Genomic DNA, 24,616 nt, shown 5'->3' on the forward strand with positions numbered 1-24,616 from the left:
AGTGTAAGGATAAATGTATGTGACTTACAGAAACTGTATACTTAAGAAAGATTCAAAATATTTGCACAAAATAAATATTTTGCTTACAGTATGACATCTAGAGAAAGTCAGTGCCGCAGAACTTCAACGATCAGATCTTTTGCACAGAATGTGTGTGTTGAAGACACTGTTCACGTCTCAGTGTTCAAGCGACAATGATGAACATCGCAGTCAAAGAACATCCTACACAGCAGTAGTATTCTCACAGCTTTCAGTCTATAAAAACATGGTGTGAAAATAGCAGACTACAGGGACAAGGGCAGCTTTGTACCTTACAAATACACAGAATCTTCTCAACAATGAAAATGCCCTTCTGAGTCAGACTGACAGTCCATCTAGCCCCGTATTTGCCAACTAGCAGTGGCACTACCATCAGTCAGAGTGAGACCCATAACTTACATTTCCAGTTTGCTGGTCCCTGCAATTTCCCCAAATGCGGGGAACTTAAATGTAAAATTTGAGGTAGTAGTATTCCTCTGTATAAAACAAGAATAGAAACATGGAGATACTATTTAGGGAGACCTGTTTACTTTCTGTTGTCCATAGTACACTCCCAGCATCTACAGTTCCTGTAGCAGGGATACTGCATGTCTGGTTTGTACATGCGTGGTACACACCTGTCTATTCCCTTTAAAACCCATTTATGGGCCTGTTGTCCACTAATTTGTCTAATCCCTTTTTGAACCTGTTGACCCTGTATATTTTCTAGCCTACTTAAGCAGCAGATATAGAAGCCCACTTCCCATTACATCAAGAACCCTATTTCTGCACTCACCTTAAACAAGGCCTTTCTGATTTTGTAAAATTTGATCATATGCCGCTTAGCCTTGTCTTCTCACAATCAGAATCCAAACCCTTTGAGTCCCTACCTTGTAAGACTGCCGATCTCCCTCCTTGGATCATTTTAGTAACCTTTCTTTATAGCTTCTTTAAATGTGTTGAGTCCTTGCAGACCAGAACTGTACCCTGTACTCAAGATAGGAGTGCATCAAGGTTTCCCACAGAGTAGCAAACTGCCTTCTCTCCTGCTCTCAGTACTCCTCCTGATGATGCCTTACATCTCTGTTTAGTGGGTTTTTTTGGCTGCTGCTGCAGTTTGAGCCAAATATTTCAGGTGGCTGTCAACAGTGACTTCAAGACTTTGTGAGTGTAAACTTCCAGGATTGATAGGTAATTCTATGCTTTTCCTTACACCAATCATCTACTTCAAAGCCTATCTATCTGCCATATTTTTACCCAAACAGTTTTGTGAGGTCTTCTGGAGTTCTTTCTACCAGGACAACATTTGGTTACCCAAGGGAGTTTAACACCATTCAAATGTGCAGCCCCTTTTCCGGGTCATTGACAAAGATACTGAGTAAAACAACATCAGTAAACCCAAACATTTCTGGAGGACAGCATTGATGACTTTTCTGCACCCTGAAAAGTAACCATTAAACCGTACTCTGTTTCCATCCTTTAACCAGATTTCCAACTCAGAATAGGGCATTTACTCCAATTCCATGGTAACTTTGTTTAATAGCTTTTGATGAGGAACCTTCACAAATGCTTTCTGAAAATCCACGTATGTTCCCTGGTTTGCCTTTTTCTACATACTTCTGACTCACAAACCTGCTGCAAGTCTGTGACGGTGTCAGCATCTCCCTTCACAGAAACTATACTGGTGCTTTCCCAAGACATTATGTTTATCCATGTGCCCAGTAATCTTACTCTTTTATGGTATTGGCCTTTCAGTGTGAATAGGAGTAGGAACAACTGTCAAGGTAACACCACCACCAGAAGAGTCACTAAACATTTTTACTGAGTCTCCTTCTTCATTACAGTAACGCTGAGGCATTTGCATGTATGAATCTACGTGTTTTGCCTTTAAGTCTCTCAATTTTTTTCACTCATGAACCGAAGAAGTATATGAAGACATACCAACTTTTAGGATACTTCAAAACAGAACAGACGAACATCCTAACTTTACCAGTCATACTTTTATTTAAGTAAGAGCTCTAAGATGTACCTCACAGGACTGAATGACAGGAAGCTCAGGAAGAAAGATGACAGGTGAGACATGAAATAGACTTTCAAACCACCCCAGCATCCCACCGTGGGATGAAGGAAGGTTGAAAGGAAGCTGGGTCCTACAATGATTCAATGCTGTAGACCTCAGCAATCCCTACTGATTCACTACAGCACAATACTAAAATTGCCTAACAAAATCCTATAGTCCCAGGCAGAACAAGGGAAGGAATAGATTGGAGGGAGCAAAATCTTTTTTGGGGTTGTGTTTTTTTTCCCCCCAGGAGAAGCAGATATTTTAGCTTAACCATATTATAAAACTCTGTCCTGGCTAGCAAGCTCAGGCAGTTCACAGGAGGGTGAACTAACACAAGGAAGAACAGAGGGACTACACAGCAGAGACCAAGAACACCTGCTTTTTATAGCAGTAAGTTGTGAACTGTTTTATCAACTTCCCTACCCACAGATTAACGTTATGTGACTTCAGAGTAACTGTTGAGCAAGTCCCTCCATACAGTCATCACCAGAGTCTGATGTACAGCCAGCACAAATAACAAAAAATTTGAATGGAAGCCAATTCATGGGTTTTTTATTTGAATGCAAACAAGAAGTTACATTTCTAACATCACACGAGTTACCTGAGAGAAATCAAAAACACTTAACTGAATCCTAAAGTAGCTTTTGTTTCCTTTTATAAATGGTTTGGAGAAAATGAAGCAGAACAGAAAAGTAAAAATTGAAAAAGTTTAAGAAATAGAAGGGGGCATTTTTTTCTTTTTTTTTTTTTCACCACACTTATCTTTCTCAATGTAGCAGGTTTGTGAAAAGGACACTTTTCTTTCCAGCATAGGTATAACCACCTTTCCCATCTGTTTATTTCTCTTATGACCTTGAACAATTGCATCAAAAATATTTTACTAGAAAAACAATTCAAATGAAATAGACATCATTTATATACTAAGCCCTTGACACTGAAAGGGTTTTTGCCATGTAGGAGAGAGAGTTAGTGCCTATATACACCTTCAACTTGCAGGTGTAGTGATTTGTCTCAGACAAAGAAAAAACAGTTCATTTATTAGTGTTGGTTCTTCAGTTACATGGCTGGTATTATTATGAACATGAGTTAACTTTGCAACTAATTTTAGTATCTCATATGTCTCTTAAGTAATTTGCAAGGAAGCCACATGGAAACAGTGACTTAAGATGACTGGAATTTTTAGACTCTTACTGTCTCTGTGAGTGCTGTTTCCAACACTGTCTCCTTGTAAACAAATATCAAACAGCTGAAAAAGACAGCGATGCTCAGAAGCTACTAGCTTTAATATATGTGCAATATTAATTCTAAAATTTAATAAGCTCCACTTTAATATTAGTGCTAACTGGTCTGACTCTACCAAAAATATCTATCTGCATCTGTCTTGTGGTGGTTTTCCAATAAAAAGACCAGAGTCATTAAGTACTATATGATATTTCACCCCCCCACCAAAAAAAAAATTACCAGAGATGATACTATGTTCCTTTTCAGAGTGAGGACTTCAGGAAGCCTTTCACTCCACCTGCTCCAGTGGAACACTAGTTAAAGATTAAATAACCTTACTAAAGTAAGTCTTTCTATTAAAACAAAAACTGTTACCCCCTCCCAAAACATGCCATCTCAAGTCAGCTGCAGATGTACCTTTATCTCTGACCTTTCTTCTTCAGAGGGGATCCTAAAGACGCCAGTGCCTTTGGAGACATGTATGGGAAGAGAGCAATAAAATGTTTCATGGTACAGTAGCCACATGAGCGAAAAACATCATTTAGGTTGTTAACGTTCTGAAAGAGATTCTGTCTCTCTACTGCAGTCAGGAAGTGATAGTGCTTTATTTCACTACCAACCAGTGCATCTTTTATGCTTTAGCTAAAAAAATGTAACCATCTTGCTGTCTGATAGGAATACGTTAGAAAGTATTAACACACAAACCTTCAAGGCTTCTAATACCATGTAGGGCTTTTTTTCATTCTAGTGTGGCTTAACAGCTGTTTTGTTGCTAATGTCAGGGAATCTTCTTACTGACCACTCCAGCTATTGGCACAATGTATGCCTACAACTTAACACTAATATAACCTATAGCAGCCAGCATCTAAAATGCCACAGTAGTCAGGGGAAAAAAAAATTGTTCTTACCTTAGTGCCTTGCTGACAGGTATGACAGTAGAGAATTAGTATTTTGGAAGTCTGTACCAGCAGTCTTTTGCTGGTGATTAGCTCAGTTTGTCAGTGAACTAAATTAGTTTCTCCTCTGAGTTACCTTTAATTGATTTAAATGCTCTCCATGCTCAACTGAGATGTAGGATAGGAGGTGGGAGAGGAGAGTACGTAACCTAAATATTTGTAAGCAATGCTGTTAGTATGACAACATGGGAAAAATATTTAAGAAATTTCACCTGTAAGTTGTATCTGAAAGGTGAGCATCTCAGTTGTTAAACTTCAAGCATTCAAATAGAAGTCATTTCAGGTAACAACTGAGTAGTTCAAATGAACAAGTATTCTACAAAACAGTGGGGATGTCAACATTGCCATAACTACACATGTTGCACTAAACTGTAGTATTTCATCTCTTTTCCTCTCACTTAAACAGTGATTAGTATACTAAGCATTAAATACTTAACCGTATTGTGCTGTGTAAAATGATGGGTATTTTTCAGTTGCTCTACCTGATGCGCTTTTTCTTCTGCTCACACTTCTTGCTTTTACCATTCCACAGTCTGCCCTCTATTTAAAGCTGCTTATTTTAATATTCTATTGAATTTAAGTCTACTGAAGGCATTACACTCAGTCTCCTCCATTATTATGCAAATGCTTATGCTGCTATTTAGATAGTCTTGCAGACCAAGCAGTGCCTGGACCTTCACTTTGAGTGTCGCTTCCCAAAAACTCCCCATACGCTACTTTGAAACACATGAATTGTTCAGAATCGTGTTTTCTTGGTCTGCTCTCCCCTAATATCTCACAACCTATAAGCTCAGCTTTGCCTTAGGCCAGCAGTTATTATATTTCCTAAAGCACTCTGCCTTAAAAGTTAAATCTTACCATTCTTTTAGTTGTTTTTCTATAGCGCTTAAGACCTAACTCACAGAACAGGTGCTTTACTGTCAAGAAAAAATCTACGTATCATGCAGATTTCAGCTACAAAACATTAAATCAAAGGTTTCAAGAACCTCCAAAATAAACTAATTAAGTGTTCCTTTTATTTTGTCCCCACTGTTTTCATCTCCAAAAGGGTTCATCCTATACTGGAAGGGAATCAAATAACAATATCTAAATGAAAAACTACTTACATCATAGCCAAAAGAAATACTAATCTATCCATGGCTTAAACAGCACTTACTAGAATCTGTTGCATCTATCAAAAAATACTCCTGTCTCCCATAACTAACTGGCTACTAGGGATATTTTTTTTGTAAAAAGACAGAACTTTATCAAAACTGTAATTCCCAAGTTAATTCTCAAGTTGAAATTTGAAAATTAAAAAAACTCCTCTTTATTTGTGGAAATTAATAAGAAAAAATGTTAATGGATTTTTATGACTGAAACTTTGACGTGACGTTTACGTATCAGTATACCTCTTTGCCATAAGAATTTCAGAAAACCTCTTGACAAGGAACACTCCTAGCTGGTTGAGTAAACGAGTTCTCTTAATGTTCACCAGAATTTCTCCCTAGATATAGTCTAATTTAGTGAAGTACAGAGTGGCAAGACAAACTAAGACCCCAGGTGCTTATCCTTTAGAAAGAGGCATGATTAAATGTAAGTATGTAACTAGACCTCTTGAACTCTAACGCATGTCTTATTAAGCGTTATGAGAAGAAGAAAGAGTACTCTGCTACGTCCAGTCTGATAACAAGATCAAGGCACAAGATCTAAATGACTGAGCTATCATTCCATATTAACCCTTAATTATAAAAGCCAATCTCAAATAGTGCCCGCTGGATATTTATCTTGATTTTTTTCCCCTGTTATTAGAGATGGAGTCCCATCATTCTGTCTATCTTAAATTTGCCTAATCTTTTCTATTAAAAGGCAGAATACAGTAGTTTATTGTTTTGCCAACATTTAATTTTTTTGGTTAATATTTGTCACGCCAGCTACCTTCCTCATGCTGAGTTATTTTGGGAAGTTTTATATAAAATGTTTCTAGAAGCAAATTTAAGGGAAATCTTTCCTTAAAGAAAGAATAGTATAATATTTTTATTAAAAATACCCAGTGCTTCCCCTTTTATGAAATAGGAACTGGCAATTTGAGAAATCTGAAGAATACTCCTCTTCCTGAATATTCCTCTTCCCGCTGCCATTACAGTGTACCCAAAAAGCACACCTCTCTCTCTGCAGAGAATGCATGTATTCTCTGTAGTTTTCCCTCAGCAAACATATGGCACTGTGATGCTGTGTTCCAGACTTGCAGGAGAAGATAAAGGCAGCACATTAGTCTTTTGCAGGAGAGAGGAAAGTGATAAAAAAACAGAAGGAAGAAAACACCCTGAATCAAATGGAAAGGGAGGGAAGGGGAAAAAAGAACAGCATTAGTAGTAGGAAGAGATACGGGACTGTGGAATGTAAAGGAATAATGGAAACCAGGCAGGAAGCAAGATCATTTTGGAAAGCAACTGTAGAGGTGAGGAAAAGACCGGCAGTCACAGTGGGCAGAAGCACTGGAGTGTAACAATGGCAAGGAGGCACTGGGTAGAGCACCATGGCATGTAGGATCATGTTGGTAACCATTAGGGTGAGGCTGAGGTGATACAGTTAAACCAATCCAATGCTGAATGCTGCTGAAAGGAGGGGTACCAGTCCCTGCACCCTCCCCAACTTCTTGTCCCCACTGCTTCCCTGGCGCTGGCCAGCCTGGGCCCACCAGTGATGCTGGAGCACTGTCTCTCTCCAGGGTCAAACAAGGACAAAAGCTACTATGAGAGAGGAGGAAGGACAGCACCTAGGCGTCACCGTGTATGGGAAGAGAGTAGCAGGAGCATCTTTTCTGACAGTACTTTAGTTTTAGTGTGGTTTACTCGTAATTTGAAATTGCACCTTAAGGCATGCTTTTCTACAGAACCTGAAATTGGGCCCATGCCGAAGAGAGTTAGCTGTAGTTATTGACACTACTTACCTTAGTACAAGTACCTGCCATGGATCTAAAGCATCAGCTATACTGGTAAACCACGCAGGGGTCAGGATGATCCTCCAAACGGGACAGTTGACTTCTCCCCTTTTTAATTAAGGAAATTCAAATGTAAAAACTACTCTGAGAAAATGCTCCATTTGCAAGTTCAAACATTCAATTTACATAATGTCAAAACTAATTTTTTTCATAGAACTTTATTCACTTCCCTTATGCATACAAATTGTGATGCTCTCTGTAATGTTCAAATAACTCAGGCTTACAAACCCTTGGAAAACTGAATCAAAATCTGACTATATAAATATATGTATTTATAGACTATATATATATATATAAGATATATAAAAGGATATATAAAGGAAAATTTTCCTTTCCCTCTTCTCTAAAAGCAGTTACAGCCAACATTTCATCATCTAATACTAAGGTGATGGCATAAATGTCAAGGAACACAAGAACAGATAATTTTTCATAATTTGTTACCCATGCAGTAATACTACTACACTCTCTGGGGTTGTTTAGCCTGGAGAAGAGGAGGCTCAGAGGTGACCTTATTGCAGTCTACAGCTACCTGAAGGGAGGTTGTAGCCGAGTGGGAGTCGGCCTCTTCTCCCAGGCAACTAGCGATAGGACAAGAGGACACAGCCTCAAGCTGTGCCAGGGGAGGTTCAGGTTGGACATTAGGAAGAATTTCTTCACAGAAAGGGTCATTAGACATTGGAATGGGCTGCCCAGGGAGGTGGTGGAGTCACCATCTCTGGATGTGTTTAAGAAAAGACTGGACATGGCACTTAGTGCCATGGTCTAGTTGACATGGTAGTGTCAAGGCAATGGTTGGACTCGATGATCCCAGAGGTCTCTTCCAACCTGATTGATTCTGTGATTCTGTGATTCTATATTTTTAATTCTATGAGAAGTTTCCACAAAAATCATAGGTGAGTTTTGAAGGTTACAGAAACTGTGATTTGGGTAACATGTAGCAAAGGTACACAGTAGAGTTCTACGCAAATTTATAAACATATGAAAAAAATGAAGTTATAAAATTTAGACTCCTCTCTAAACAAAGAAAAACCATGATCTGTTAACGCTTCTTTGTAAATATTTTCACTATTACAGTGTTCAGCCCCATGGATCCTACTTTTACCTACCCTAGCAGCTTCTCCTGACGATGTTTCTGAGGGAACTTCTTTTATCATCTAGTGCAGCATAAGGATTCTGGGGGAACTGTTTGTAGCTGTGTCTCAAATAAGTCCGACATCTTCCCATAGGGGTTCTGTAGCAGCTCTAGTAGTATCATCAGGGAAAGCATATTTTATTACCCTCAATGAGGTTGAAAAAATGACATTAGGGTATTGTCAGTTGCAAAATGTGGCTTATTTAATTAGGTACACAAGTACTGGGAGAATTCCCAAAATGAAATACATCTGAGACAATTACTAGATACACAACATGAAGCACTTGAGAGCTTTGACTCCGGATACTACCTTCAAAAGGTCCACCTGCCGTACACTCTTATTCTCTTTAAATGGTTAACTTGGGCTTTTCATGATTTAGCTTGTGTAGGGAAGCAAATAAGTATTCTTTCAGATGGAAATTAGTTTTTTCTTAGGATTAAATAATCAATAGTATTACTATTAGAAAAGTATTCTCCAAGAAGTCAAGAATCTTGGTTATAAAACATTTTTAATATTAAAATTAATGACTAGCCATATTATCTTTAGATAATCTCATGAAAAATGGTAGAAGAATAAAGCAGTGTAGCCCTTTGGATTTCCGAAAATACTCGTGTTAGAAATCCTGCAATAACATTCTCAACCTGCAATCATCAACCTGCAATAATATTCTCCTTTGCATATCTTGTGTCTCTACATTTTTCTTGGTAGCAAAGGTCAGTTCTTTATGACATTTCCCATTTTCCTTCCTGAAAGAACTTACAGCAGAAACAACCAGCTTCTTCTGAATTTTTCTTTACTTCACAACAGCTTCAGAATTTGTCTCTTTGACTGTGGATTCCAAAATATGGTACAAAACACAGGCCCCAAAGCCACAGCAAGGCCATGTCTAAACATAGGACTGCTCCTGTCTTCCAGGAGAATTCACACATTGTTTTTCCAGTCTGGAATGGAGTGACAAGGTTATGCCACCCTTATTCCTTAGAAGCTGCACACATATTTCCCAGGTTTGGCTGTAATGCAGGTAATGTCTACATAACTAGTGCAGCGCTGTTAAGTGCAAATCAATCAGGAAAAGTGATGCTGTGATTGTGGCACTCACACAATACACGTTTCAGTAGCTTTTAAATTGGAAGAGCACTAATCTTAACAAAGCATGGTAAATGGGAAGAATTGGGAGATTCGCTTAAAAAGCTCACTAACGTGCTACCAAAGACACATCCATACCTTCTAACACAAGGCTGTCATCAGCACAGGAAAGGAGACGATGTTTTGGTCGCAGGGAAGGAATGCCTGGCACAGATTCTAACAATCACTATTTTCTTTTTTACCTTGTACAGCAAATAAACTAAATTCAGGTATAAACTATGTAAACTTTAAAATATTCATAATTTATTCAGGTCATCTGAAAGTATAAATGTTGCACATATTTGGAATGGGCACATCACTTACAGAAGCTGTTGTGTGCACTACTGAAAATTTGGGGAATTACCGTTACAAGACTGTTCCTTAGGAAAAATGTGGTTTGCTTTGCGTAATACCATAAGATCTGAAAAACAATGTAACCACATCGTGGAAATAATATACTCTGTGCTGTTGGGAAAAGCTGCAAGTTCATAGAAGAAGTACGATACATGTCTTGGAAACTTGGGCAGCTCTTACATTGGGGACAATCCTCATCAGAACTTCATAATCTTGCTAAAACCTTTCTTTGTTATTCTTACACAAAAATCAGAGTACCACTTAAAACAAAATAATGTTCCGATTCTCAAAACTCGACAGAAGAATATATTTTATCCTTAACACAGTGGTCAGTCAGTTAGTCTAGCACAGGGATATATGTAACAAATCATAATAAATGTTCTCCTTTGGGGTTACAGTCAAAAAAAAATGCAAATTAGCACTGACAGGCCTAATGTCTAGGCAGAGGATGCCTGCAAAGTTTATTTCATTATTAAGAAAACAAACACAACAGTCTGAGGCAGGCTGGCCATACCACAGAAACCAGGGCCAAAACGCGGTGTGGGTGAAACAGCGAGCCCGAGCAGGGGAGGGGAAACGCAACCGAGGGTGCCGGCTGGAGCTGCTGCCCTGTACTTTCACTAGCTAAGGTTTTTCCTTCCACCAGGAATAAAACACGAGATGTTTTAATACTGACTTAGAGAAATCAGCATGCCGATGTTACTGCAGGACAGCCAGCAGCCCCCGAAGCTGGGAAACTACGGACAGCCTGCGCACAAACCCAACGCCTCCCCGCACGCCGAGAAAAAATCCCCAAGAGAGTTAAAAACAGCCTAAAACCCACTCCCCCGTGTTGCCTTAGAACATTTTCCTCCGCCGAGAGGCGAACGTGCTGCGCGGAAGGAGAGCCACCCCGCTCTGCCCCGCTCCGCCCCGCCGGGCAGGCGCCCACCGCCCGCGCCGCCCGCGCCCAGCACCATAACGAGCGCCGGCACCTGCCTGCGGCCTATCCGCCCCTTCCCGCGCTCAGCGGCCGCACGCTTAATGACGGCGAAGCTCGACCCCGCCCCGCCGGAGCGGGATGCTGGGAGTTGTATTGCGGCGCCCGGCCGGGCGGAACTACCGACCCCATAACAGCCGGGTGTCGCGGGGGTGAAGGGGCAGAGGGAAGCGGCGCCATTTTGAGAGCGAGGGTGGCTAGTGTTGCCCTCCCCCCCGCCTGCGGGGAGTACGTGGCTCGCCGAGGCGGCGAGAGACGGGCGGGCGCCTCTGCCTGGAGGTTGGTTTCCTCACCCGTAGGTTGGCTGTGGCTTCTTTTTAGCGGGGCCGGGAAGGCGCTTCTCCCAGCTACCACAGCCGCCGCCGGCGTGTGGCAAAAGGGGACAGTGCGGAGGCGGCGGTGTTGGCGCGCAGGAGGCGGCTGCTGAGGTCGTGGGCATCGGCGGTGGGCTGAGGGAAGTGTGTGTGGGGCGGGAGGGAGGGTGCCCTACCCTGGCGGTGGGGAGGGAGAGAGCGGCTGACACACCTACCGAGAGCTGGGACTGGAGCCTCCCGGCAGCCGCGCCTCGGCCGCGGGCGCCCCGCTCCCCGCAGCGGCCACACCGCCGCAAGCCCGCTGCGGGAGCAGCGCCTGCTTCCCCCGGCTCTGCGGTGTGGCCTGGCTCAGCATGAGGGACGCTGGCCTACGTGCTTTGTCACCGCCGTCCCCAGAAAGAGGTGGTCCGGCGAGCAAAGCCCATCAGTTCCCCCCGTCTGTAAGGGCTGCCACATATGCCTTCTTATGCCATTTGGAAATCTATTGTACAGCTGGAGCTTAAGGCCTTGAGTTACTTGGTTGAGTCTTCGCGATGAGTGGCAGGTTAGTTAAAGTGGTAATGCAGAGTTGCAGGTGCCAGCCTGGTGAGTCACGTATGCCAGTTCAGGTTCAACGCTTAACAGCCAGTTCTTTACAGAAATATGGCAGACCTGTGCCTATCCCATTCAAGAGGCAGGACCGTCACATAGATTGCACTTTCTCAGTACATACTTGCTTTGTCCTGGCCAAGAATGCGGATGGAGATGCTTTCGTATGCAACTTCACTGTCCCAAAAGGTAGTCCGAGAAAATCTGTTAAAGATTAGCAAGAAAGGATATTCATGTGTGGGCCACTCACAGAGCAGCGTCCTCCATCATTAGAGATGGCGTCATGCAGCAAGTGTTCCCATGCTCTCTGTTTTCATTCCACATCAGAATAAGGGCTCTGCTTATACACCATCTAAGAAGACATAAGGACACAGAAGCTAATACAGCAACTTTTATTTTTCCAATCCTGTGTTTCAGTGGAGGTAGAGTAACATTTTTGGATAGATGGGGAATAGAGTCCATAGTTCTTATAATGTCATACTTGCTTTCTAATTTACACAAAGAAAGAACTGAGAAGCTCTAGGTATGCATAAAATGTGTATGTATTGAGGAGAGACCATAGTACCCACAATGTTGTTCCACCAATTCTGAAGAAGAGGGATAGTTGCATGGCCATGTTTCTCTCTCTTCTGACATCAGTGCTGTCTAACAAGTAGTAAAGTCAAATGCAATAGTAAAATCTCCTTGGTTTAGATGTTTTGAGACTGAGGATGGCAGAATTCTCTTCGTTTGGATAGTAGGTGAGAAAGTGCCCAGAGTAACACCTTTTCTTGTCAGTTTTGCAAGTGAACATGAGATTGTAAAGGTTACTTACAAGTCTTCCTTTAATACTACCTACAGATCCTTTTCAGATAAAGAAAAAACCTTAATTTCTTGTCCAGAATGACAGACACTTTAATAATATTTACTCCTAGAAAGTTGAAATGTTCACAGAAAGCAGAATAAACCCTCTAGTAGGAAAAATACTTTCTTTCTTGTTTAGTACTGCATTTGTTTTTTTTAGGGGGTGAGATTTGCTGAATAAACTGCTTGGCACTTGATTTATAATAAAATGACTATTGGTTTTTATTGCATTCTGTCTAGACATCAGGAATACAAAGGAAAATCCAAGTAATTCTAACTAATAGATGGATAATGGCATAACTGCAAGTCACAGTGGTCAATGCCATCTTGCTTTGTTTTTAATTGCTCTCATCTTTCTGGAACCTATTGGCTTATTCTTAGATTGCAATCTGTTTGGGGCAGGGTTTGCTTTTTTTGTGTTTATTTTTAGAAAACATGCAATCAAGTGGTCTTGGTCCCTAACACAAGTCTTTAGTTGTTCCAAACCAGAAACATAATAACAGATTGCAAATTTAATTTTAAGTCTTATTTGACTAGTACCAACTTATAAATGCCATCCAGCATCTGTTTGGTTGGTGTTAAATGAATTAGTTGAGTTCAGCTCATGTCACAGAAAATAATCCTTGTGATTGAAGTGTTTGCATTTTTGTTGGTCAGATTAGTAGTGATGTCAGGCATCAGTTTGTGCGTTGGAAATTGGCACATATTTATGCTGTAAAAGTGATTTATAACGCTTGGCAGATTAACATAGGTCAGTAGAGAACAGAGGTGGTTGACATAAATCATTTTTCAAATATTCATATTTAAGAAGTGTGATTTGTAAATTATTTAAGATCTATCTTAAAAAGTGACTGCTAAACTGGCACAGCACTAATGTATTTCTTTGCTAAAGGTGTGCAATAATGTGGCAATTTTGTTTAAACAAGGCTTCCAGTAGGTGATGTCTGCTTTTCTTCTGGTTGAATACATTTTAGTTGTGACCATGGAGGGTCTGAGGATGCATGTCTAACTTCTGCTTTTTTATACTTTACTTTAAAAATGTGCATGTTGATAATGTATTTATTTTTTTCTAAGATGCTTCATGCTGAAAGTAGAGTAAGGCTCTTGGAGTGTCAGGATGAAATCACAATTGAACCATGTTCTAAAAAAATGAAGTCGATGGAAGGGGCTTACGAGAAACTCTCTGATGATGATAACCAAGGTATTCAGGAGGAAGCAGATGCTGAGAGAACATCAAATGATTTGATACCAGTGTATGCCTCAGGTAACCAATGGCAACATGAAAGGCAGAAGCAAGAGAAAATACCCAGTGGCGTCTTGGGAACGCTGAATGAAGTGGTCCTTGAACATAATCTAGTGCTCAGTCAGCCAGTTGATTCAGAAACTGTGCAGAACGTAAATCCTCCATTTGCATCAATAAATGACACTAAAGTTGAAGAAGAGAAGGGCCCTTTTGTTACAAGTAATGCTGGTGAAGACAATATTAGAAAAAGCAGCACATCATTCTCAGTAAATAGAAATGCATCAGATGAAGACTTTTTTACAAGCAAAGAATTTATTGGCCCGCTTTACAAGCCTGCCGAAATCAACAAACGGGATGAATCTGGCAGTTGCGATGGATGTAGAAGCAGTAGGGGAGATCAGAATGAATTGTGTGAAAACAGAGCTAAAAGAAAGGAGGCAAAGAAGTTGCAGACTGTTTCTTCTGCTATACCAGAAATAGATGATGAACTGGACCAGTTCTATAAAGAAATTCACCAGCTGGAAAATGAGAATTTAGATACCAGTTTTCAGGAAAAAGAAACTGAAACTTCTCAGGAACAATATTCTCCATATAACTGTAGTCAAACCTCACAAGAAGATTACCAACACTTATTGTTGTGCAGCCCACAACCATTTTATGAGAATGGGCAGTGTTTCTCTGGGGAACAGAAAAGTGAGAAAACAAGCAATGAGCAGCAGTTTGTCACAGAAACAAGTGACTGGAAAACTGAAAATACCTTTAATGAACAAGTAGATTCTAAATATTGGAACTACTCGGTGCCTGAATTCAGACCTGCTTGGCAGTCAGCAGAGTCTTTCAGAGTACCTCAGGGACCTCTTGCTCCTAGATTCAACCATCAGTCACATTTTCAGATACTTAATGCCCCACCACAAAAAACAAATGCTCTCCCTTCTCACAATGCTGAACTTTCTTACAAAAATTATCGTGGTTACCATGGAAATACTGATGTCAACAGTCATGGTGCATTGCTTGATCAAAGTACTGACTGTGCTGGTCATACTGATATCCATACTACTCAGGCCTTCAGAAATGGAAATAATGACCAGAACAGACTCCAAAATAATGGTTTCTGTGAAACCAAAGAGCAGCGTTGGAAGGATCCAAAAGCTGACAATACAGAAGGAATGCACAGCTTTTCTTCCTTGCAGTTACCTGAAGAAAGATTCGGTTGTTCACAGAAGTGGCTCCTAATCTTAAGAGGCCTCCCTGGTTCAGGGAAATCTACGCTTTCTTGGTGAGTAAAGAATTAAAGCTTGAGAAGCTTATTCCAATCAAAATTTTTAAGAATTTTTAAAGAATCTGTAGGCACTTGGCAAACTTTGGTATTTGTAAATTAGGCTATTAAAATGCAGTAATTTTTACTTAATGAGGACAAATGATAGTAAATATTAAAAAGATTTGCTTGGGGTTTTTGTCTCCTTTAGAGTTTTGATGAGCAGGAGCTGTTTTGTGTTAAATGTAAAATGTTCTGAATTCATTAAATTGCATAATCTTTTATTCTGAAACTTTCAGGTGTACTAGTATGTGATGGTCTGCCTCTTTTTTTATTCTTAAATTCCTTCATTCAAAAAAATCTTCTGTCAAATCTAAGAGCATTAATTTGACTGAACCAGAAGTACTTTTTTATGCGCATGCAAAAATCTTCAAAGAGCATTAGAAGGATTTTCCTGCTCTGAAAAGACTTAATTTGTTTTCAGTGTGTTGATGAAACTGAGCATAATCCTAATCCCTTGTTTTCATACTGTAGTCTGTCAACTTCTGTGTTTATTTGTGAACAACACACAAGAAAAGTACTATTTTCCCTTAAAAATATACTCATTGAAGTCTGACAGAGTTAAAAGCAGGTACCATCTCCAACTTGGATTTTCACTTTTTTTTTTTTTGCGTAGTTTAAAAAGCACGTAAGTTGACATAGAGCACAGAAACTTGCATACAAAAAAAAAGTTACTGTATCAGTGAGCTTCATCCAGAAACTGTACATCACTTCTGTGGTTATCTTCTGTTGTATGCTGAGTCTATTAAACTGATACTGATAATGCCTGAGGACTGGAGGAAAGCGAATGTCACTCCAGTCTTCAAAAAGGGCAAGAAGGAGGACCCGGGTAACTATAGACCGGTCAGCCTCACCTCCATCCCCGGAAAGGTGATGGAACAACTTGTCCTTGGTGCTGTCTCTAGGCACATCAAGGATAGGGGGATCATTAGGGGCACTCAACATGGCTTCACCAAGGGGAAGTCATGCTTAACCAACTTGATAGCCTTTTATGAGGACGTAACCTGGTGGATAGATGATGGTAAAGCTGTGGATGTGGTCTATCTTGATTTCAGTAAAGCGTTTGACACGGTCTCCCACAGCATCCTCACAGCTAAACTGAGAAGTGTGGTCTGGATGATCCACACTTTGAGGTGAGGTGGATTGTGAACTGGCTGAAGGAAAGAAGCCAGAGAGTGGTGGTCAATGGGACTGAGTCCAGTTGGAGGCCTGTGTCTAGCAGAGTCCCCCAAGGGTCAGTACTGGGACCAGTACTATTCAATATATTCATTAATGACTTGGATGAGGGAATAGAGTGCACTGTCAGCAAGTTCGCTGATGACACAAAACTGGGAGGAGTGGCTGACATACCGGAAGGCTGCGCAGCCATTCAGAGAGACCTGGACAGGCTGGAGAGTTGGGCGGGGAGAAATTTAATGAAATATAACAAGGGCAAGTGTAGAGTCCTGCATCTGGGCAAGAACAACCCCATGTACCAGTACAAGTTGGGGACAGACCTGTTGGAGAGCAACGGAGGGGAAAGGGACCTGGGGGTCCTAGTGGACAGCAGGATGACCATGAGCCAGCAGTGTGCCCTTGTGGCCAAGAAGGCCAATGGCATCCTGGGGTGTATTAGAAGGGGTGTGGTCAGCAGGTCGAGAGAGGTTCTCCTCCCCCTCTACTCTGCCCTGGTGAGGCCGCATCTGGAATATTGTGTCCAGTTCTGGGCCCCTCAGTTCAAGAAGGACAGGGAACTGCTAGAGAGAGTCCAGCGCAGAGCCACGAAGATGATTAAGGGAGTGGAACATCTCCCTTATGAGGAGAGGCTGAGGGAGCTGGGTCTCTTTAGCTTAGAGAAGAGGAGACTGAGGGGTGACCTCATTAATGTTTATAAATATGTAAAGGGCAAGTGTCATGAAGATGGAGCCAGGCTCTTCTCAGTGACATCCCTTGACAGGACAAGGGGCAATGGGTGCAAGCTGGAACACAGGAGGTTCCACATAAATATGAGGAAAAACTTCTTTACGGTGAGGGTAACCGACCACTGGAACAGGCTGCCCAGAGAGGTTGTGGAGTCTCCTTCTCTGGAGACATTCAAAACCCGCCTGGACGCGTTCCTGTGTGATATGGTCTAGGTGGTCCTGCTCCAGCAGGGGGATTGGACTAGATGATCTTTCGAGGTCCCTTCCAATCCCTAACATTCTGTGATTCTGTGATACAGTGATCGTGTTCTTCCTTGGTTTATGCATAAAGGAGGAACCTTGCTGTTTGGGTTTTTTTTTCTCTGATATTTGTGTAATTTTAACTATAACATTTTCTACTTACTGAGTGTTTTATTTTGCAAAGCTGCGTTTCTGAAGCTGCATGAGCCTGTGTGGGTATTATTACAATAATTAATATATGAGAGCAATGCAGAAAATTAAAAAAACCCAAACCTGTAGAAAAAATGCTGCCTCATTCAGTGCAGAAATTGGATAATACTTAATGTGAAGATATCTGACAGAATATTTTGTTTCCATGTTTTGTGTGCTGAATTGTCTTTGAATCTTCCCCTAAATATTTTGTTCATATTGTCTGAAAGATTCTAATTATCTTCAGGTTTTTATGAACACATATTCTTGCTTTTTTTTCATCTGTTGCTAGTGAAATCAATTACTGATTTCATTTAACACATGGGAAAGTGGGCACTATGAGATCAAGGTCAAGAATAGTCACCAAATTTGTGTGCAGAATTTGAACTGTGTGGGACTTATTTTTCAGTGTATTCAATTATATGCGGTTCAAAGCTTGGTTGCAGTTGTGGTTAATTCCCCTAAAATCATGTCTCAGGTACCTGGTGGTGGTGGGGGAACTGAGAATTAATGTCTGCCTCTGAGGAAAATATGTGTATTATTAATTAAGTCTTATTCTTTATAAAGTTGACTATGTTTATGTGTGTAACATCATAGACTTTTGCAGTATAGACTAGGACAGCAAATACAGTCTTCTGATGTTGTGTTACTACCCACAGGTATCTTTGCAGGCTTGGCATCTTTAGCACCTGCAGACAAACCTCTACCACTTGTGCTAGCAAAATGACAGTGTAGGAAAGGCAGAAAACTGACATCATCTGTGTGGATCAGCACTAGAAGGGAATGAGGTTCATGTGGGTTTCCCAAGCATGAAATGACAGCAGAGCAGTAGTGAGACCCAGGAATCTTGAATTCCTATCTGTGTTTTGCGCAAAGTGAGGGTTTGTAAGTACAAGCACCTTCCCTCCTGCTCCCAAACTTGACCTGTGTCTGTCCTGAATTTTCCACTGAAGTCTCTGTTTTATTTTGGCTCTTCTAACCCAGCTGCTTGGAATCACAGGCCTGTTTTTTTGGAAGAGGCTTCTGGAGGTCAGCTAGTCCATTGTTCTGCTTGGAGCAGATCTGTCACCACTGTTGGATCAGATCTGCTATGTTTTACCTAGCCTGATGTTGAAAAACCTACAAGTACGAAGACTGCACAATCTCTCCAAACTTCTCTGGTACAGTACTACCATCCTAGTAAAGAAGTTCCCCCTAGTCTCCAAACTGAAGTTCCCAAGCCGTAATTTGAGTGTGTTCTTCTGTGTTATAACATGTGCTGTTACCTGGTAGAATCTGGCACATCATCTTTGCAGCTTCCCTTCAGGTAAGGGGATAGGCTTATACATGGTAATAGGCTGATAATCAGATGGCTGCCTGCTGTCTTCATTGCCAGACTAAACAAGCCCAGCTGCTATTACCCTCTTCTTCTAGGTTGTATGCCCTTAACAGTCTTGGTAGCCACCTGTTCAACCCTTTCATGGTTTTCAGCATCTCTTTTGAACTGGGAAGCCCTAAACTGGACACAGTATTTCAGAATTGATGGCACAAGAGCCAGGTAGAGTGTGTGTGATACCTTCCTTTGATCTACCAATGGCCACATTTTCTCTAATAAAGCCCAGCATGTGGTTTGATCTTCTTCTGATGAGAGCACACCATTCGCTCATCTCCAGTTTGATGTCCACTGTAATCCTTAGATCCTTTGCAGCAGGGCTGCTCAACCAGTCACTTTCCATCCTGTACTGATGCTTAGGTTTTATTTTTCACCAGTTGCAGACCTTTGCTCTTTTCCTTATTGAGCTTCATGATGTTTTGCTTAGCCCAGTGCTCAAGTTTCTCAGTGTCCTTCTGGATAGAAGCCCTGCTGCTCAGTATGTCAGGCGTCGCTACTAATTTGGTGTCATCTGCAAGTTCTCTGCCTCATCATCCAGGTTAACAATGAAGACACTGAAAAAAATTGGTCCCACTGTCATCCCTTGCTGTACTCTGCTTGTTACTGACTGGGAGGTGATGTCAGAAGCCTTGATAATTTCAAAGTATGCTACATTCATGACTCTGTCCTTATCCACAAAGGCAGTTGTTTCATCAGAGAGTGCATTCTGGTCACTAAAGAATGATTTTTGTGTTGCAAAACCCACATTGACTCTTCCTGATTCCCTTCATTTCCTTCACATATTTGGAAATAGATTCCAAAAGGATGACCTCCATTGTCTTTCCAGGAACTCAGGTTGAGTGAGGTTGAGCAACCTTTAGTTCTTGGGTCCTTGTCTTTACTTGCCTTAAATATGAGCATAACATTAGCGGTTTCCCCTCATCTCCTCGATTTATTTCCTGCGTTCACCTGATCTAGACAATCCCAGCCTCCTGAGGCTCATTCGAGTTCCTGTCTCTTTATCCATCTATTTCCAATTTTGTTTTCCTATTCCTATCAATCATGGCTTTTGGTCTGTGCTTACTAGCTCTGCGTCTGCTCCTAAATTCTACCTGATTTCTCAGTTCCTTCTTCTCCCCGGCTTTCCTCCCAGATTGCTCTTGTCCCTGTTTCAGCTGGTGGTATTATCTCATTCCCAGCTTCATTGTACCAGTTTCTTCCTTGCGCTTCAGTCTTTGCCTTGTCCCTATTTCCCAGCTCTGCTGCCAGTACCAAGTTGCTTGTTCCAGTATTTGTACCACTATGCTTCCCACTTCCTTCCTATTTTAGACCAATTTTGTTCCTTCTCCTGCCCTTCTTAAGATTGCATTGGAAGAAATGTGTTCTTACAATGCAGTATTGGTGCTGTATCACTTTCATGTCACTGCCAGAACACTCTGTTCAGGAATGGGTTTACTGCAGTGAGAATCTTTGCATTTTCTGCTCTACTTTGTACAAAAATGAGTACTTTTCACTATTTTCTGTGCACATGACATTTTAAGTCATAGAATCATAGTATGGTTTGGGTTGGAAGGGACCTTAAAGATCATCTCATTCCACCCTCTCTGCCACGGGCAGGGACACCTTTCCACGATACCAAGTTGCTCAAAGCCTCATCCAACCTGGCCTTTAACACTGCCAGGGAGGGGGCATCCACAACTGCTCTGGGCAACCTGTCCCAGTGTCTCACCACCCTCACAGGAAAGAATTTCTTCCTAATATCTAACCTAAATCTACCCTCTTTCAGTTTAAAACCGTTACCCCTCATCCTGTCACTACATGCCCTTGTAAAAAGTTCCTCTCCCACTTTCCTGTAGGCCCCCTTCAGGTACTGGAAGGCTGCTGTAAGGTCTCCCCAGAGCCTTCTCTTCTCCAGGCTGAAGAGCCCCAACTCTCTCAGCCTCTCTTCATAGGAGAGGTGCTCCAGCCCTCTCATCATCTTTGGGGCCCTCCTCTGGACTCCCTCCAACAGCTCCATGTCCTTCTTATTTTGGGGGCTCCAGAGCTGGACGCAGTACTCCAGCTTGGGAAGATATACAAAAAAATTCTTGCAGGAAAAACAAATGCATGTACTTTGCCAGATTTCACTTCCTCAGTCCAAAGCTTCTCCGAGACAAGATTGGAATAATGAAACATGATAAAATGCTGTATTCTTCCTTGGTTTTAGAAGTGATTGGCCATTTAGTTAGAAATTTTCTGAAACAATTTGGCCAGATACCCAGTAATGATATATTTAGCCCAAGTGACAAGAGTCTGCTACAATTAGAAGTAGATGATAATGTGATCTTATAATGCTGGAAAAAGTTACAAGAAAACAGACTTGGATTTTTAGGTTATTTTGCTACTGAACTGGGCAGCAATTGCAATTTTCCATTCCTCCATAAATATCTGAGCATTAATTTGAATAAAAAGGAGCTTAATGAGGTTGAAAGTACAAATATTGGTGTAATTTAAAAATTTTGAATTAAATCTGTTGTCAGGAGTACATAGACAGTCATCTTTATCTGGGACTGTTCATCCTGAGAGTTCGATCTTCTGAACTCTAGAAGAGTTAAAGAGTTAGTATTTATAGCTGAATGTAGAAACAGTTGTGTGCTGTTGTTTCTAATAATGTATTTCTTTAAACAGTGTTACAGGTGATGCTTTTAAAGTAGCATTTACATAGCTTAGTAATACTACAGATTTTGAAGTGATACTTAGTTATTGTCTATTTTTTCCTCATCTGCAGATGTTAGAGATTTTAAATAAGTGAATTATTAGATTCTAAGATCTTTGTTATAAAATCATCTATCAAAGTAGGCTAACTAGGTTGCCGGTTGGGGGACCATTTTAGTTTTGAAGAATTATTAAGGCAGGATTTGTGTGTGTGTGCTGGAAAAAACATGTATTGGTTTGCTAACTAGTTAAAATGAGCATTTTGGTTTCAAGATGAGTTTTGTACATCGAGCTAATATCTTCTATTAGGTCAGATAGTGTGTCTGGAAAAAGTAGGTGAGTTGCTTTAATTTCACTGTCCTACTATGTTCAAAGGTGGGTGTTCAATTGCAGGGAAGGTTTAAGGTAGAAAAGCTGGATTACAGCAGTTGGATAATACTGCTACTTGTTTCAGACGTGCACATGTTGACACTGACTGATCTGTAATTTGAGTCTCTTATTAGAAATGTATTTATCTTATTTTCTTCATCTCTCAAAAGTGAAATATCATCTCTTTATGGGTTTAGATAGTAATGATGCTTTCTTTACATAGATGTGCTTTTTGTTGTTTCTGTTTTGTAATTCATGAGCCTAGGATGACATGTATTTAGAAACAAAATTTAAGTAGTATGTGAATTATTCCATATCATGTCGACAAGTATGTTTGTGTTTTAAATTTTACAAGTTTAAATACTATGAATTCTGAAAGAGATAATTGTCAGGCTTCTAAAATGTTGTGGTTTATGATTTAATTTCACAATTTAGAAACTGACTGTGATCATTGCTGTAATAATCGAAGTTTCAGTTTATGAACTCATTACCTCGTGATAGCTTGTGTGTTGTGTATAGGGTAAGGGCTCTATTACTCTGGCCTGTTTGGTAGTCACTTTGCCTTCCCAAATTCTGTAGTTTTAGGATTATTCTTGCAAACATAGTTTACTATATTAAATCTGTTATATCAGTTATATAGGTTCATAAATAAGTTGTGGTGTATTCTGAACTTCAAGGAATAATAACGAAATATTTCAAGAATAAACTTTGTTGATGGGTTTGCAAGATTCCCAAACCCTTGTCATTGTGTTTCTTTATTTCTACAACTAATGATGTTTGGAAGATAAAACAGAAGAATTTGAGTAAGTGAATTATTCTCCAGAACACTGAGCAAGCAGTGTCAGTTCCTAGAAATAAAAATAAAAATGAGTGCCCCATTAGTCGCCTTAGTGTAGATTCATCAGTTCATATATATTCCTACAGAAAATTGATGGTCAGGCTCCTAGGAGCTGTAGGGGTGTGTCTATCTACTCAGCTAGTGGCAGAATCCCAGTTATTATTTGCTATCATCTCTTTTATTAAGCAGATGGTCCTTACGCTTTAAGATGTGTGTATATAAATTCAGCACACAAAAGGTGAGTGTGGAGAATGGATCTAGTTTTTCCAGCATTATTAATTGGCAAATGTAGCATGCTGTAAATAATAAAATTGTGCCATGTGTAAAATCATGGCCAAGTAACTTAATGAATATAAATTCCTGTTAAATATTTTATACAAGAGAGGAATAGCAATGAAAAAATGCTGTTGTGTGTGGTGTATGATTTACTGATGCCATTTTATCTACTTAGAACAAAAATAGGCTTTGAATCCTTCTGTGCTGTCCTAAACCAATGTAATACACACCCTATTAAAAGACATAGGATCTAACCAAAATAATTATTAAACAATGTCCAAAAAAAATGGCTGTACTTTTGGTGTATCATGCTCTGCTTTCTGAAATAGCATTGCTATTTATCCTGAAGTAACCTAAATAATCTGGAAAAGGGAGAAAGAGCAAGAAGGAAAAAAACAGCTTGTATGCAGCTTTGATCATGTTACTTGACAGTTGCATCATTAATAGTTTCTTCTGGTCCTCAGTAATCTTATTTTTGTTGTTACAGATCTCTGTATTTCAAAAGCAAAACAACCCTACAACATAGTTGTGGGACAGTAAATGTGTAGGAATGCAAGTTAATAAGCCGTACAGTGTCCCGGTCTTTAAACAGACCGGTCCTGGTCTGTAACAGGTCTGTTCTTGATGACAAGTGGCAAAACATAGCAAATTCCTTGTGTAGGAATTAAACTTAAGTAGCTCTTCATGCAGATGTGTATAGGAAAGCTTGGTAACTTAGAATTAACGTACATTTGTTCCCCAGTATTATTTGGGATTTGGCCAGTTTTTTTCTGTTCCTGCCACCTCAGCAGTAGTCCATCCCACACACTGCTAGTGCAGTTTGGTTTTTGTAGCCTTTGGGTACATTGCCTATTTCTGAGCCAGAATAGTTGCCTAAATTTCCATAGGACAGTGGTATGGGTGTTGCAGTGGGCTATAAATGCTCTGTGGCACTAACTGGCTGTTTTCTATTTTCAAATTTAAATATACTATAGAAAACAAAAATCGTCAAGGAGGTTTTGTAATCACACTTATTCTGTATATCAGACTTTAAACAGAATTGTACTGTTGTCTCAGTTTTACAAGGTTTTCCTTTAAACCCTAATTTCTAATGACTTTCTGAAAATAAAGTTTATATTTGGCAGAATGGGGATTGCTCACTGGGATGGATTAAGGTGGATTTGATCTGACAGAGATTCTGATGTTCTTGATCAACCAGCAGTTAATTATCCTCTGTAACTTTGCCATAATCGGTTTCTCTGACTCACAGGTATTTGCTGGTGTGCCTGGGCAACATTTAGGATGAATTTTAGTTAAATCCAAAAGTCAGCTACGTGATGCTTCTAGAAGGTTTGACTGTGGCATTCCATGACAATGCAAATACAGAATTCTAGAAAAGCCTAATGGATTTTTGTAGTATTGCTACATCACCCATTACAATAAATTCTGTAATTAATGAACATATTATCAGTAATAGACACATCTTTTAAATACCTCCAGGGATGGTGACTCCACCACTTCCCTGGGCAGCCTGTTCCACTGCTTGACAACCCTTTCAGTGAAGAAGTTTTTCCTAATAGCCAATCTAAACCTCCCCTGGCGCAACTTGAGGCCGTTTCGTCTTGTCCTGTTGCTTGTTACC

At 40.4% G+C, this 24,616-nt stretch overlaps 1 protein-coding gene across 2 annotated transcripts in view; it reads left to right on the plus strand.

Moving 5' to 3' along the window:
• Positions 1-10,933: 10,933 nt before the first annotated feature.
• The window catches only part of LOC137677794 (uncharacterized), a 47,543-nt gene continuing 33,860 nt past the window's right edge, over positions 10,934-24,616 (plus strand). For both annotated transcript variants that reach the window (XM_068425398.1, XM_068425399.1), the window contains exons 1-2: positions 10,934-11,113; positions 13,654-15,098. In XM_068425398.1, the coding sequence (XP_068281499.1) occupies positions 13,654-15,098 (1,445 nt within the window). In that variant the 5' untranslated portion in view covers positions 10,934-11,113. The remainder of the gene's footprint in view (positions 11,114-13,653; positions 15,099-24,616) is intronic.

This window comes from Nyctibius grandis, chromosome 2 (genome assembly GCF_013368605.1).
Source record: "Nyctibius grandis isolate bNycGra1 chromosome 2, bNycGra1.pri, whole genome shotgun sequence".
In the NCBI taxonomy this organism is placed as follows: Eukaryota; Metazoa; Chordata; class Aves; order Nyctibiiformes; family Nyctibiidae; genus Nyctibius; species Nyctibius grandis.